Source organism: Mustelus asterias, chromosome 26 (assembly GCF_964213995.1).
Source record: "Mustelus asterias chromosome 26, sMusAst1.hap1.1, whole genome shotgun sequence".
NCBI classification, from domain to species: domain Eukaryota; kingdom Metazoa; phylum Chordata; class Chondrichthyes; order Carcharhiniformes; family Triakidae; genus Mustelus; species Mustelus asterias.
In genome coordinates, this window is record NC_135826.1 from 6144694 (window position 1) to 6161638 (window position 16945).

Below are 16945 nucleotides of genomic sequence, written 5' to 3' on the forward strand. Positions count from 1 at the left end.
TTTATCCAAAACCTTTCCTTACGCCAGGATACTTCACAGTAGCATCATCGCAGTGTTATTGTAAGCCTCCTTGTGACACTAATAAATAAACCTTAACCAAGTGAAGTACATTTGAAATGCGGGAATGTGACAGCCAATTTTCAGACAGAAAGCTCCCACAGAGTAAGTGAGCAGATCGTCTGACGAAGGTTTTAGTTGAGGGGTAAATACTGGGATAGCAGAATTCCCCTGCTCTTTCTCTGATTTTGCCCTGGAATCTTTGATGTTGACCTGACAGGACAGAGGTGGCAATGGTTTCAATGCCAGACTTGAAAGAAGAGACCTCTGACAATGCACCACTCCCTCACTGTTGTGCCAGCTTGCATTACCTGCTCCATTCTCTGGAGATGCACTGAACTCCTGATCTTCAGAGGCAAGGGAGACCCCACTGAGCCATGGCTGTCCTCCGTTACTTTATGGGTGGTCATTCTTGAGAGTGTCAGGATACTTTTAAAAAATTCATTCGTGGGTCACAGGCATCACTGGCTAGTCAGTGTTCATTGCCCATCCCGAGGGCAGTTGAGAGTCAACCACATTGCTGTGGCTCTGGAGTCACATGTAGGCCAGACCAGGTAGGGACGGCAGATTTCCTTCCCTAAAGGACATTAGTGAACCAGATGGATTTTTCCAACAATTGATGATGGTTTCACGGTCATCAGTCGATTCTTAACTCCAGATTTTTTTAAAAATTGAATTCAAATTCCACCACCTACTGTGGCAGGATTCGAACCTGGGTCCCCAGATCATTTGTTGAGTTTCTGGATTAATAGTCTAACGATAATACCACTGGACCAACACAAAAACAAAATGCTGGAAAATCTCAGCAGGTCTGACAGCATCCATGGGGGAAGAATAGAGCCAATGTTTCGAGTCTGGATGACCCTTCATCAGTTCTTCATTGGCTCTATTCTCTCTCCACAGATGCTGTCAGACCTGCTGAGATTTTCCAGCATTTTCTGTTTTAGTTTCAGATTCCAGCATAAGCAGTATTTTGCTTTTACCACTAAGCCATCGCCTCCCCTAAAGGATGAGGATACCATGAAGGACGAGGAGGACTTGCCCCCTCCTTACCTGAAGCTCACAAGCATGTCATTCCAGTAGGAAACCCCTGGAGAATCACCAAGGGCAGGACTCCTGGCTGTTTGGCACCTCCCAGATTTAGGAGACTGAGATCAAATGGAATACCCTACCTCCTCCCCCTCCCCCCACTAGAGTGAGATCCAGCAACGCGGACACAGAGCCAAAGACCTTCTAAGGACCTGGGACCTCCCTATCAGTTGCTGCTGAGGCCCCAGGAAAAGGGCAAGTTGTTGTTAGAGACCTTGATGTCTTGTACCACAGTATTGTCAGCTGGATCGTAAGACCAAGTCCACGGTAAAAGACAGTGAGTAGACTCTTCCTTCTCTGGGAAGGAGCTGGTTCTCTGCCGTTACAACCAACTTCCTGACTGGAAGTGCATAACCAAATGGTGATGTGAACATCTAAACAGGCGAAGGTGTACTGATTTCCCTCTTATCAATTTTACATCCAGATTAATGGAGTCACGACTGCTGACCGTGGGGACTATTGCTGCCACGTGTTTAATCTTTATCACGAAGTCTGGAGCAAGGTTGTTTCTGTGGAGATCGGTATGTTCAGCACAATTACCATAAATCTCAGAGCATAAATCAACCTGGCGTATAAGGCGACCCCATTCTACCAACCCCAAAAATCGTATACTCGGCATGTATGTCTACTCCTACCCTCTTGCTTTTCAGCCACAAGATGTTATACTTGTAGTCAGCGTCAATTGTTCACCCTAAATGCACGTTTTACTTCCTGATACCTTCCAACCAGATAGATACAAGGGAACAAGTGAAGATGTGTGGAAGCTTAAGATACGCCCACTTTTTGTGTTGGATGCTGGATGATATTTCAAAATGGCGATCACCCACACCCACTCCAACAGTTCACTTTGACACTTGGTCTATAAGCCAACCCCTGTTTTTGGTGGGATTTTATTAAGGCTGCAAAAGTTTACTTATACTTATCTATGGTCTTTGTTCCTCTGGGAAATTTGTTCTACTCAGTTTGCTCCCCTCATCTCCGTAAAAACAGACTCACACTGAGATAGAATCGTAGAATCCCTACAGTGCAGAAGGAGGCCATTCAGCCCATCAAGTCTGCACTGACAACAATCCTACCTATGCCCTCTCCCCGTAACCCCACAGATTTACTCTGCTAATCCCCCTGACACTGAGGGGCATGGCCAATCCACCTAACCCGCACAACTTTGGACTGTGGGAGGAAACCGGAGCACCCGGAGGAAACCTGTGCAGACTTGAAAGAATGAGCAAACTCCACACAGACAGTCACCTGAGGCTGGAATTGAACCTGGCTCCTTTGTGCTGTGAGGCCGCAGTGCTAACCACTGTGCCACCGTGCCGCCCTATGGTTCGGTTTCATAATTGCGGAAGTTTATGTTTCTTCTTTATCCATTAATGACCCAATGCCTCCTTCAGTGAAGTGTTCCTCATGGGCACTGGTGAAGGCAATGGTTTCAGAATGGCTAGGATCATTCAACACTCCCAAATCCTATTGCACACCACTTGTCAATTGCTATCCACTGCCAGGTACCTCTCCAATAACTTGCAGTCTATTTGACCATTCCCTTACCTCTAGAGGCCCATCTTATCCTCACCTACCATCAACAAAGATGGCAGGAGTCACTGGATGAACACAGGACTCCTGGCTGCTTTTTCATTTCCCTAGTGTCGAGGTGGTGAGGCTATTTGCCAGATTCCTACAGCTAATCTGGCTATGATTAGTGGATGGAGTACTCTCCATTTGACTGGATGAGTGTAACTCCAATAATACTCATGGAGTTCAATTATATCAAGGACAAAGCAGCCGGTATATTTGACAGCCCACCCACCACCTTATGTATCCACTCCACGGGTGTACGGTGGCAGCAGTGTGTACCATCTACAAGACGCACTGTAGCAATTCACCCAGCCTTCACTTACAGCACCCTCCAAACCCACGACTGCTACCACCGAGATGGACAAGAGCAGCGGATAGATGGGAACACCACCGCCTAGAGGTTCCACTCCAAGTCACGCACCATTCTGACTTGGAAATATGTCGACAATCCCTTTTTGTTGCTGGGTCAAAATCCTGGTCTTACTGGCCTGCCACGCCATTCAGTCAGCGTGACGAGGCGATAAGATCAGGCAAGAGGGAAAAAACCAGGTTTGCGCCCGGTTTCTCACCTCGCTCAATGATACTGGCCCCGTTCTGCCGGTGTAATCAGCCTGGCACCCAGGAAGGACATGAGGCTGATTTAAATATCTATTGAGTAATTTAAATATGATTAGTGAGTCCCTGGCTCACTTGCCTTGGCCTCGCCAGTGGAGGTCCTCACCAGCGAGGATCACATATGGTCCTCACCAATGGAGCCCTGATGTGATGGCCTTGCCGGTGGGATCACAGGCCATTGAAGCCCCCCCCCCTCCCAGGTGGTCGGTGAAAGGGGCAGGCAGTGCCCCTTGGTCAGTGCCAGCCTAGCACTGCCAGCCTGAGACCTTGGCAATGCCCACCAGGCACCCTGACACTGTCCACTGGACAGCAGGCAGTGCCAAGGGGTTGGGGCCTAAGGGGAGGGGGCAGGGCCTGAAGGCCACAGGGTCTGAAGAGGGTGGACCCATGATGGGGGCGGGGGAAATTCAATTCAGAATAAACTTTGATAGTTTGTGGGCTGCCGCCAATTACAATTGTTTCATAAAATTTGATTTTGATTTAATTTATTATTGTCACGTGTATTAACAGACAGTGAAAAGTATTGTTTCTTGCGTGCTATGCAGACAAAGCATACCATTCATAGAGAAGGAAAGGAGAGGGTGCAGAATGTAGTGTTACAGTTATAGCTAGGGTGTAGAGAAAGATCAACTTAATGCGACGTACGTCCATTCAAAAGTCTGACGGCAGCAGGGAAGAAGCTGTTCTTGAGTCGGTTGGTACGTGACCTCAGACTTTTCCCGATGGAAGAAGGTGGAAGAGAGAATGTCCGGGGGGGGGGGGGGGGGGGGGGGGGGTGCGTGGAGTCCTTAATTATGCTGCCTTCTTTGCCGAGGCAGCGGGAAGTGTAGACAGAGTCAATGGATGGGAGGCTGGTTTGCGTGACGGATTGGACTACATTCACGATCTTTAATAACCCAGCTACTTCACCTGTGCCCATCAAAAAAAATGAGCTTGGCATCCATACCCAGTCTGATCACCACAATGTTGACTCTGAATACCCTCCAGTGTGACAGAGCAATTCACCCATTTTATAATTGATTACTGCCCAAGTTCAGTGACAAATATCATTGTGACTTCTCAGAGCTGCCTGCACAGTAAAAGTGACCTTGCCAGTGTTAACTGCAATCTGAGAATGAATTATATCTATTGTCACAAAAAGCACCGCTGGTGCGATTGACCCTGGCGTGTTTGGGTTTTGTATCGCTCTGTTTAATATTTGTTGCTGCACTTAACGGGGAACTGATAAAAGTTTAGCTTTGATTGGAAAAGATGGAATCTCTTTTGCCATCAACTTAATGCCTGAGTGAAATGGGAGACATCCATGTTGAGATTTGTTCTAGTCAGTGCATTTCTGTTCTACAACACAATTACTGAATCACAGAATACTACAGTGCAGAAGAGGCCCTTTGGCTGCACTGATGCATGGAAGGCCCTGATCTGCCCACCTAATCCCACTTGCCAGCACTTGGCCCATAGCCTTGAATGTTATGGGGTGCCAAGTATTCATCCAGGTACTTTGTTAAAGGATGTGAGGCATCCCGCCTCCACCATCCTCCCAGGTAGTGCAATGTCAAAATCTATTTGAGGACATTTTATCTTAACAAACCTTCAGTGTTGTCATTGTTACCGCTGTCACAAATTTATTTTTCTTCTTTGTCCTTCAAGGACCCAATACCTCCATCAATGAGGCATTCCTCGTGGGCAGTGATGAAGGTAATGTTTGCAGAATGGTATCCGACGCATTGTTGCCCATATCTTATTTCACATCACACGGTGATCAGCAAACATCGCTGGCCAATGTTGGCTCCCAGGGTCTCCAATTTAAATGTATTAATAGCCTCTCACCTCCCTATCTATGTTTCCTGTTCCAGCACTGCAGAGTGCTGAGGACTCTGCAATCCTTCAGCCCTACCTCTTGGAAACAGCCACACATTTGTGTTACGTTTATTTATTAGTGTCACAAGTAGGTTTACATTAACACTGCAATGAAGTTACTGAGAAAATCCCCTAGACGCCATACTCCGGCGCCTGTTTGGGTACACTGAGGGAGAATTTAGCACGGCCGATGCACCTAACCAGCACGTCTTTCAGACTGTAGGAGGAAACTGGAGCAGCCGGAGGAAACCCGTGCAGACATGGGGAGAAGGTGCAAACTCCACACAAACGGTGACCCAAGCTGGGAATCGAACCCAGGTCCCTGGTGCTGTGAGGCTGCAGTGCCAACCACTGTGCCACCGTGCCGCCCATGGATGTGCCTTCAGAATTCCATGCCCAAAGGTCTGGAATTTTTTCCCTAAATCTTCACACCCCCTTCTACAGCTTAAAACTAAGCACCGCGGCCTGCTTTTTATCACCAGTTCCAACAGCTTGCGGCCTTCGTGCTTATTTTTGTTTGAATCTACTTCTGTGAAATAACTCTGAGCAATAATGGTGCGAATCACGGTTAGTGAGGGTGTGAATCCAGACGGTTAAGCCTTGGTAACTGATGATCCACATTGCACTTTCTGTCTCCAATGAAAGCTCATGGATGTTGTTCTGTGTTTTTCTATAGATTCCAGTCCGGACCCGCTGCTGAGAACTCTCCGTCCGCCTGTGGATTTCTGTGGTAAATTTGCACAGTTTTCAAATCACTTTGTATTTTCTTTCCACAAAGGGAACTAATCATTGGGTGAACCTGGACCATGTGTGTCAACCATGTTGACACTGGGCCTGATCTCTGTCCAGAGGGGCATTCACCAGTGGTTCACTGGATAATGGTTTGATTCATGCTCCTGGGCTGTTCCTGAAGGGTGGCTACAATGGGCCACTGGGCAATGGCTACACTAAGAACAGGCGGATGAAGAAATGGGATAATACAGAAAAAAGAAAAAATGATTAATACCATCACCCTATCCCCCTCCACATCCCCTCCACATCCCCCCCCCTCCACATCTCCTCCCTCTCCACAACTCCCCTCCCTCTTCACAACTCCCCTCCCTCTTCACAACCCCCTTCCTCCACGTCCCCTCCCTCTCCACGTCCCCTCCCTCTCCACGTCCCCCCCTCTCCACATCACCCCCCTCTCCACATCACCCCCTCTCCACATCCCCCCCCCTCTCCACATCCCCCCCCTCTCCACATCCCCCCCTCTCCACATCCCCCCCTCTCCACATCCCCCCCCCTCTCCACATCCCCCCCTCCACATCCCCCCCCCTCCACATCACCCCCCTCTCCACATCACCCCCCTCTCCACATCACCCCCCTCTCCACATCACCCCCCCCTCCACATCCCCCCCCTCCACATCCCCCCCTCTCCACATCCCCCCCTCTCCACATCCCCCCCCTCTCCACATCCCCCCCCTCTCCACATCCCCCCCCTCTCCACATCCCCCCCCCTCCACATCCCCCCCCTCTCCACATCCCCCCCCTCTCCACATCCCCCCCCTCCACATCCCCCCCTCTCCACATCCCCCCCTCTCCACATCCCCCCCCTCCACATCTCCCCCTCTCCACATCCCCCCCCTCCACATCCCCCCCCCTCCACATCCCCCCTTCCTCTACAACTCCTCCCTCTCCACAACTCCCCTCCCTCCACATCTCCTCCCTCTCCACAACCCCCTCTCCACATACCCCCGTCTCCTACAACCCCCCACCTCTCCACAATCCCCCTCCCTCCACGTCACTGCGGTATGAACACAAGAATCTAGACAAAAATCTAATACTGTTTACAACCTCAGGATGTCTCAAAGCCAGTAAAGTACTTTTTTCTTTGAAGTATTATCACCGTGGTGATGTTAGAAACACAGCAGCCAATTTGTGCACAGCAAGATTCCACCAAAGCACTGTGAAAATGTCCAAGTCATGTTTTGTAGTGATCCTGATTGAGGAATGAATAATTGCCCTGGATACATGGGAGAACTCACTTGCCTTTCTGCAGAATAGCAGCGTGGGATCTTTCTTTTCTACCCAGGAAGGCCTCGATTTACCGTCTGACCTGGCAGTGAGCGCCTCTGACAGTGCAGCACTAGATATTTGTGCTCTGCAACAGATCGACAAAGAATTTATTCTTTTATATCCATTTTTAATTTATGATAAGCTTCAGGAACATCAGGCAATAGATCTTTCAATTTAATAATGCTGAATTCAGTGGCTCAGGGGGGATGAATGATTGGGTGACTCACGGAGCAGACTCTTTACGTTAGGGACCTTGGTTCAATTTAAGCCAACAGCAGATTGGATTTCCTTCCCGTGTGAGAAATATTTGACCAGTATCAATTCACATTTAGTGGGCAGGGACCCACCTTTAGAAATGACCCCCAACGCGCATAAAGCGCCCGAGAGATAGGAAGAGTTGCACTGGTAATTCCCTGAGCTTGGGGCTGAGTAAGAAGTCTCACAACACCAGGTTAAAGTCCAACAGGTTTATTTGGAATCATGAGCTTTTGGAGCGCTGCTCCGTCATCAGGTGAGTGGAGGTTAGTTCACAAACACGGCATATGTAGACAAAGACACAATTGCAAGATAATTATAGATTGGAATGTGAAGAATGTTTGGAATGCGAGTCTTTACAGGTAATCAAGTCTTTACAGGTACAAACAGTGTGAATGGAGAGAGGGATAATACAGTAAGAAGTTTAACACCACCAGGTTAAAGTCCAACAAGTTTATTTGGTAGCAAAAGTGTGGCTTTTGCTACCAAATAAACCTGTTGGACTTTAACCTGGTGTTGTTAAACTTCTTACTGTGTTTACCCCAGTCCAATGCCGGCATCTCCACATCATGACTACCAGAGAGGGATAATCACAGGTTAAGGATGTGAATCGTCTCAAGCCAGGACAGTTGGTAGGATTTTGCAAACCCAGACAGTATGGTGGGGGTTACAGATAGTGTGAATGAACCCAAGATCTCAGTTGAGGCCATTCTCATGCGTGCGGAACTTGGCTATCAGTTTCTGCTCAGTGATTCTGTGTTGTCATGTGTCATGGGGCTGAGATATGCTATTGATAAGTGAATTTCATTCTGAACTCTGACCTATGCCATCTCTAGCTGATGCGAAAACGCTTGATGCTGACACTGAAAGCCTGATGCGTTCTATTGCTGATTCCAGACCATACGGAGGGGACTTGCAATGCTGCTACTCACTCCTTCTTTCTTTCAGCGACAGATAAGGTGGCCCTGCTGATGGGGAACATGAATTATTTATACCACAAGCAGCTGAAGGCTCCAATGGTGGATGTGCACGAGCTCACCAACCTCCTCCGCCAACTCGACTTCAAGGTTGTGTCCCTTCTCGACCTCACCCGACTCGAGATGCACAGAGCCGTGAATGAATTCCTGCTGCTGCTTGACAAGGGAGTGTATGGTACCTACAACTTCACTCTTCCAACCCGGATTTAAACAGGTTACCCCTCCTTACAACTCTCAAAGCTGGGCACCGTTCCAGGGACTCCAGATGCCAGCTCGACATGCCTGCAGTGTTGCTGGGGGATTTGACCATCGGGGCATTGTCGCTCTGCTGATCCTGTCCGCCACCTGCATTGCTCGCTTCTGAGCAAGAATTAGCGGATAGTGATGAGGAGCAGCCATGATGATTAACCAGCCTGACCCTCCCTCCACTCACTAACATAGTGATGCTGAACCATTGATTGAAGCTGGAGTTGAGATGTGCTACTTTAGTATAGCCTGAGGTTTGAAGTTCCGAGCCCGGTGTGAGGCAGGGCGGTCGGTGTTGTTGGATGCGGTGGGGGTGGAGGTAGATCTTATACACAGTGTCCGTCCTGTTGGAGAGGGGAGTGGGTATGACGCAGCGAGTTTGTGTTTTTGGGAGTGAGTATTGGGAATCTGTGTTTTTAGGGGAGTTTGAGTGTGACACAGCGTGTCATGGTTTGGGGAGACTTGGGGGTGACACAAAGGGCAGGATTTTCCCGTCCCGCCTGCCACAGGAATCGTAGTGGGCGGGGGCGCTACACAAAGGTCCGTTGACCTCGGGCATGATTTTCTGGCTTTGAGGCGAGCGTGGCTGAAAAATCCTGTCCAAGCTGCCAGTTGTTGGGAAAGAGTTAGGTGTGACACAGGGATCAGTTGTTGGGGGAGTTTTGGGTGTGACACAGCGGTCAATCGTTGGGGGAGTTTTTGATGTGACACAGGGATCAATTGTTGGGGGCGTTTTGGGTGTGACACAGAGGTCAGTTGTTGGGGGAGAGATGGGTGTGAACACGGGTCGGTTGTTGGGGGAGTTTTGGGTGTGACACAGGGGTCAATCGTTGGGGGAGTTTTGGGTGTGACACAGGTCAGTTGTTGGGGGAGAGATGGGTGTGAACACGGGTCGGTTGTTGGGGGAGTTTTGGGTGTGACACAGGGGTCAGTTGTTGGGGGAGTTTTGGGTGTGAAAGTTGGGTGTAACATTGCGGGGGGGCGGTGGTGGGGAGGTGGAGGTGCGAACTTACCAAAAACATTTCGAAGTCTAGGACAGGTGTGAAAACAGGAGAGGATCAGATCTGTTTTTTTAGATGAGTTCATATCTGCGATCTTATGCACTCAGTGCATGAAAAACCAACAGAAATGGTTTCTCACATGTAGAGGGAGGGGGCGGGGCTTAAGTCACCCGAACGCTGGCTGAGAGTAGCAGAGGGCACCATTGCGCACGTGCAGGTCTCTCTAGCAGCAGTGACCTGTCAATCAGCCTCTGCTGCTGGCAGCTTGCCTCCATGGCTTAAAAACAGCAACCACCACCCCCCAGCTATCGTGGGGACCCACTGCCTGTGCAAAACTCCCCCTACACCTGCCCAACCAATCCCCTTCTCCTCCTCCCACCCCCCCCACGATCGGCTGCCCGACCATGCCCAAACATGGCCAGCCCCCATCGTGCCCCACTGATCGCAATGCAGAGTGCACAGCGGGTCCCCCCCAACATCACCGACTGGCCACCCTCTATCTGTTCCTCCCTCCCCCCTCTGGCCCTGCCATCTTGGAAATGCCTAGTGCCCGGTGAGCAGTGCCTCCGACCTCCTCGTGGGTCCTCAATGTCCTTCAGTTCTACTGGCGAGGCCATCATGACTAGTCCCTGTTGTTGGGGACCAGCTGTGATTCTCGCCAGAGAGAATCTCCCCCGGCGAGGCCACACACGGACGATAACGCCCGGGCGCATAAAATCAATGAAAAACAGATTTGAATATGATTTGAATAAATTATTCAGCCTCGTGCCGGAAATGGGCGGGAGGCTGAATGTGCCGGATATCTGGTGGTGACAAGATCGCGAGAGGCGAGAAATCCTTAACGAAACTGATAGGTCGGTTCTTGCGCCATCTTACTGGCTTGCCCCGCCCATCGGCCGGAGGGGCAAAACAGTAAGACCGCTCGCAGGGTCTATTGTCAGGGAGATACAGGGTATTTTGGGGAGATATGGGGTGTTTTGGGGGAGATCCGGGATGTTTTGGGGAGATACACCCATATTTCCCCTAAAACACCCATATCTCTCCCAGAGTGTTTTGGGGAAGATATGGGTGTTTTGGGGGAGATATGGGTGTTTTGGGGGAGATATGGGTGTTTTGGGGGAGATACAGAGTGTTTTGGGGAGATACTGGATGTTTTGGGGAGATACTGGGTGTTTTGGGGGAGATACTGGGTGTTTTGGGGGAGATACTGGGTGTTTTGGGGGAGATACTGGGTGTTTTGGGGGAGATACTTGGTGTTTTGGGGGAGATATGGGGTGTTTTGGGGGAGATACAGGGTGTTTTGGGGGAGATACAGGGTGTTTTGGGGAGATACGGGGTGTTTTGGGGAGATACGGGGTGTTTTGGGGAGATATGGGGTGTTTTGGGGAGATACTGGGTGTTTTGGGGGAGATACTGGATGTTTTGGGGGAGATACTGGGTGTTTGGGGGAGATACGGGGTGTTTTGGGGGAGATACGGGGTGTTTTGGGGGAGATAGTGGGTGTTTTGGGGTAGATACTGGGTGTTTTGGGGGAGATACTGGGTGTTTTGGGGAGATACAGGGTGTTTTGGGGGAGGATACAGGGTGTTTTGGGGGAGATACTGGGTGTTTTGGGGAGATACTGGGTGTTTTGGGGGAGATACGGGGTGTTTTGGGGGAGATATGGGGTGTTTTGGGGGAGATACTGGGTGTTTTGGGGAGATACTGGGTGTTTTGGGGGAGATACGGGGTGTTTTGGGGAGATACTGGGTGTTTTGGGGGAGATACGGGGTGTTTTGGGGGAGATACTGGGTGTTTTGGGGGAGATACGGGGTGTTTTGGGGGAGATACGGGGTGTTTTGGGGGAGATACGGGGTGTTTTGGGAGAGATGGCTGTGTGTCCAAGGTGTCTGTTTTTATTGAGGGGAGCTGTTTGTTGATTTTTCCTCAGGTTTGCTGTATTACGCTGGTCATGGATATGAAAACTACGGGAACAGTTTCATGGTACCCATTGATGCTCCAGGTTCCTACACATCCGAGCACTGTCTGTGTGTCCAGAACATTCTGCAGTTGATGCAAGAAAAACAAACTGGGCTGAATGTCTTCCTCCTTGACATGTGTCGCAAAAGGTGCAGAAAAGGAGAATTTCGTTCTTGCACTCTCGCTTCTCAGTATCTGTGTTCATGGTGTTGGGGAGTAGCACAGACACCATCAAACACTCCCAGGGCACTGAGAGCAGGAACAGCATGGGTTAGGTGTGGAGTGAATCCCTCTCCATACTGTCCAGGAAACACTTCCAGGGCAGGTGTGGAACGGGTCAGATCAGTACTTCCCAAAACTGATCCCATGTGACCCCATTTTAATGCCTCAGACTGTGTGACCTCAGAGCTGGTGTGCAGAGAGTTGTGGGGAGAGGGGCGATGGGGGGGGTGGTCTGTTACTGAACACCTGCTTTTTCACGCTATTTTTGCAGCAGCAATCAGGCCTCACAGAGCAGTCCATTCGGCCACACCCACCAATAGAAAAATAACCCCAAATATTTAAAGAGACTTCACAGTTGCCCAAAAATCAGCCTATGCCCCTAAAGTCTCACCTCACGACCCCACTGGGTGTCGCAACCCATACTTTGGGAAGGCCTGGGTTAGATACAGAACAGAGCTCCCTCTGCACTCCTGGGGCAGCTACAGCAAAGGTGCTCTTGTCCCGCCCTCTGGTCTGATTATTTTAAGTTCCCACATCCGACACCTGCTGGTCCCTCTCAGCGCAGTTGCTTCACTCTTAAACCAGGGTCAGAGTCTAGGTGTATGGCCACCAGGAATTGGGTGGAGAGGTTGTCTGAGAGGTGAAGGTTTTTCATTTCCCTTTTCCTTCATAAACGCCTCAACCCCAACCCCACCCCCTCCCCTTCCCCACCCCAAGCAAAGATAAACCATCGTCAGGCTTACAACCTTCGGCAATAAGAACTGAAAATGCTGGAAACACTTGGCAGATAAGGCCCTCAGAGAGAGACAGTTAACATTTCGGATCAGTGATCTTTCATCAGAGCTCAAGTGAGCGAGGAGAAGCTTTTGAGCAGATTCTGAGCCAAGAGAAAGAATTCAGGGTTAGGTGGGTAGATGGCAGGGTGGGTGGGAGGGAGGGGTTTGGTGGGAGGCTGGCTAGGTGCGTGTGTCGGGGGGCAGGTTTGGGGGAGAGGTGGGTAGGTGTGTGGGGGTGGGTTGGGGGGGTTCGGTTAGGTGTGTGTGGGGACAGGGGAGTTGGTGGGTAGGTGCGTGTGTGCAGGAAGGGCTGGTTAGAAGTGTGTGTGTGTGAGAGGAATGGGTGGGTGGGTAGTTGTGTGTGTGTGTGTGGGTGCAGGTGTGGGGGGGGGGAGATGGCTAGGTGTCTTGGTGCGAGTGGGTGGATAGGTGTGTATGCGGGGGTGGTTGGCGGGGCTTGGTTAGGTGTGTGTGGGGACAGAGCAGTGGGTGGGTGGTGTATGTGGGTGGCGGGGTTGTGGGTGGATGTGTGGGTGGGTTGGTGTGTGTGTGGGCAGTCGGGGGGATGAGGTGGGTAGGTGTGTGTGGGTGCAAGTGAGTGGATAGGTGTGTGTGGGGGGTGCGTCAGTGTGTGTGGGAGCAGTGGTGTGGGTGTATCGGTGCGTGTGAGGACAGTGGTGTGGGTGGGTAGGTGTGTGTGGGGGTATGGGTGGGTTGGTGTGTGCGAGGGCAGTTGGGGGGGGAGGTGGGTAAGTGTGTGCGGGTGCGAGTGGGTGGATAGGTGTGTGTGGGGGGGGGGGGTGTCAGTGTGTGTGGGGGTGAGGGGTGGGGGGCCGGTGTGTGTGAGGGGAGTTGGGGGTGTTTGTTGAGCTAAGAGGAAAGTACAGAGGAAGGGTTTGTGATAGAAGGGAGAGCAGAAATGACTATCTGACAAAAAGGATGGTGATGGGGTAGCAGTGGGACCAGTGAAGGTATAAATGTGACTATAATAAGGGCTTCTTTGTAACTTTCCCTTCTCAGGAACATGCACGATGAAATCATTCCACAAATGGAAGCCCTGAGGGTCACAGCGAATATTGTCTACGGTTACGCTACGTAAGTAATACATCTGCTCTTTATCCTCTCCAACTTTAGCAGCCTAATTTTGTAATTATTTACAGTGTTGCCTCTTAGAGATATTCCAACTTCAGCCATAGAAAGAGAGAACTTTGATTGTGCTTTTCACAACTCCGAATCTGGCAGGCTGATTTAATGCCAACACATTGCCATTGAAGTGTAGGAAATGCGTAGGTCATATTGTGCACAGCAAGCTCCCATAAACAGCAACGTGATAATATCCAGATCACCTGTTTCATTGATGTCATGTTGGTGGTCCTATTGCAGACCCCAAACCAGGTGGTGGTCCCATCTCATGTGCCAGTTCATGTGGTGGTCCTTTCTTAGGTGCCAGGCCCGCTGATGGTCCTAGGTTAGGTGCCAGTCCAGGTGAAGGTCTCCAGGGCGAGCTATCATGTAATTAAAGATTAGGTGGCTGAACGATGGGCAGTGATCAGTCCCTGACCACGCGGTGGCTCATTTCAGAGAGTGTTAATGATTCACAGACTTGTCATTTGTTGAACGTTTCCAGTTGCCCGGATGCAGAGGCGTATGAAATTAGCCAAGGGGAGCTTGCAAATGGGATTTTCATCAGCTTCTTGAAGAAACGTTTATTGGAGGATGAGAAAATCACAGTCCTCCTGGATAAAGTTGCAGAAGGTGAGTTTGATTTTACACAAAGAATAAAGCTCTCCTCACTGGGTTAAGGCAATGCTCGCTCAGGAACTGGGCTGCAAAGAGCTGGAAACGTTCAGGTTAAAGAAGGAGGTCATTGCCCCCTGTTCTATTCAGACCTGTTACTGTTCTTTATGGCCACGTTGTACTTATCCAGCCTGATGTATCCCATCTCCCTGCTGGCCTGGGGCAGTCTGGCTGCCTGTCCATTCTTCCTAATACTGGGCTTTGTGCCCAACTCATTGGTATTTATCAGGGGGAGGATCCATGATTACCGCCTGATCTCCAGTAGGATTTTGGGTTGGATTTGGCCCACTCAGACAGAAAGGAGGAGTTTCAGCTGATTCACTCGTGACTTGGGTATGTCCCTGTGGACACTGGGATTTCCTGTCCCAATAGGAAGTGCTTGTGACATCCTCCACTGTCGCTACGGTAATGTTGCTTTATTTACACAGCTTCACTATTTCATTTATTCTGAGCTGCCCGCCTCATCCTCTCCATCCCTATATCTCAGACTTTCAACTTCCTGCCTGTTTTAAAGTGGCATCGGTCACTTCCTGCCTATTACACATTCTTCCTCCTCTCTGCCTCATTCTCTCTCTCACTTCACCTCAGATGTGAAGTCTCTCACTCTCCAAGCAGTACATCCCAAGCTGCGGCAGGGTGGCACAGTGGTTAGCACTGCTGCCTCACAGCGCCAGGGACCCGGGTTCAATTCCAGCCTCAGGTGACTGTCTGTGTGGAGTTTGCATGTTCTCCCCGTGTCTGCGTAGGTTTCCTCCGAGTGCTCCGGTTTCCTCCCACAGTCCAAAGATTTGCGGGTTAGGTGGATTGGCCATGCTAAATTAACCCCACTGTCAGGGGGATGAGCAGGGTAAATATGTGGGGTTATGGGAATAGGGCCTGGGTGGGATTGTGGTCGGTGCAGACTCGATGGGCTGAATGGCCTCCTCCTGCACTGTAGGGATTTTATGATTCTATGCACGTTCCTGCCTTGAGCAATTCCAGCATTTCATTATGGTTTAATAATGGTTTTCCTCATTCCCTTTCTTCCTCCCCCTTCTCCTTTTGTCTTCCCCTCTCTTTGCCCAATGTCTCTGTTATCCTGCTGATTTCCTGTCTAACCCCTGCCTGTTGTTCTTGCTCCCCCCCACCCCCACCCCCCGGCATCTACAAGCCCTGCCTCCAATTTTCCTGTCGTGATTTTTTTACCTCCCTGATTTACCCTTGGCCCCAGATGTTGAAGAGTCTTCTCCTGGACACTAATGTTCACAACCCAGGAGAAAGGTAACCAGGGGCTGGAATTTTCTGGCCATTCACATGGTGAGATCTCCCGGTGCTGCCGATGGCACAGCCCTGTCATGGGTTTCTCATGGATTTCTCTTTGTGGGCGGCACGGTGGCACAGTGGTTAGCCCTGCTGCCTCACAGCGCCAGGGACCCGGGTTCAATTTCCGGGGTCACTGTCTGTGTGGAGATTGCACATTCTCCCCGTGTCTGCGTGGGTTTCCTCCGGGTGCTCCGGTTTCCTCCCACAGTCCAAAGATGTGCGGGTTAGGTTGATTGGCCATGTTAAATTGCCTCTTAGTGTCCAGAGATGCTTAGGTTAGAGGGAGCAGCAGGGTAAATATGTGGGGTTACCAGAATAGGGCCTGGGTGGATTGTTGTCCGTGCTGACTTGATGGGCTGAATGGCCTCCTTCTGCACTGTAGGGATTCTATGATTCTCGGCGGGGAGGGGTGAATTCAACGGGAAACCCTGTTGACAACGGCGGGACCAGAACATCCCGCCACCAGCCAACGGCAGGCCACCTCTGTTTCACAAAAAGTCCTGCCAACTTTTTTTTTCATTTTCTTTAAACACTTTTGTTTATAGAAATTAGGAAAAAGGTTGATTGGCGATGCAAGATGAGTCCTCCCTGAAATATTTTCACCTCGAGTTAGCAACCCTATCATCACCCATCTCCTTCCCACTGCCAGCTTGTTATCCAGGGCATTTGCTGTAATTTAACAGGACCAGGAGCAGTTGCTAAGGGTCATGGCTGCTGATCTTCCTTTGAGGTGATGGTACCTGAAGCTAACACTGCTGTGCAGACACAGTCAGCCATTTTGGAAAGGGTACAGCCACATCTTTTATATCTTTCAGAGCAATGCAGAGTGGACACGAGTTTCTAATTGTGCAACAGGTGTATTTACAAGAGTTTTTAAATATTTCTGCAGCCACAAAATGTCTGTGCTCATGCTTACCGCTCAGCGTCTATTACCTTCTGTGGTATCCGTTTACTTTGTTCTGAGTCCACACCCAGACTTAATCAAGCACAGAGAGCATAAATCAGTTACCTGAGTCTTTTTAATTAAACGCAGGATAACTTAACCATTGAACACCAAAACCATATATTCTGCCTTCTTTGTCTCCTCCCTTTGAACCTGCAGCTCCCTGACAAACAGAGCCCCTCCCCCTCTACCCTCCAGCTTAAAACAATTCCTATT

At 50.1% G+C, this 16945-nt stretch overlaps 1 protein-coding gene across 2 annotated transcripts in view; it reads left to right on the forward strand.

The window, feature by feature from the left end:
• The window catches only part of malt2 (MALT paracaspase 2), a 52200-nt gene that overhangs the window by 18511 nt on the left and 16744 nt on the right, over positions 1-16945 (forward strand). For both annotated transcript variants that reach the window (XM_078198108.1, XM_078198109.1), the window contains exons 7-13: positions 1571-1667; positions 4984-5031; positions 5870-5923; positions 8455-8658; positions 11661-11838; positions 13708-13782; positions 14315-14442. In XM_078198108.1, the coding sequence (XP_078054234.1) occupies positions 1571-1667; positions 4984-5031; positions 5870-5923; positions 8455-8658; positions 11661-11838; positions 13708-13782; positions 14315-14442 (784 nt within the window). The remainder of the gene's footprint in view (positions 1-1570; positions 1668-4983; positions 5032-5869; positions 5924-8454; positions 8659-11660; positions 11839-13707; positions 13783-14314; positions 14443-16945) is intronic.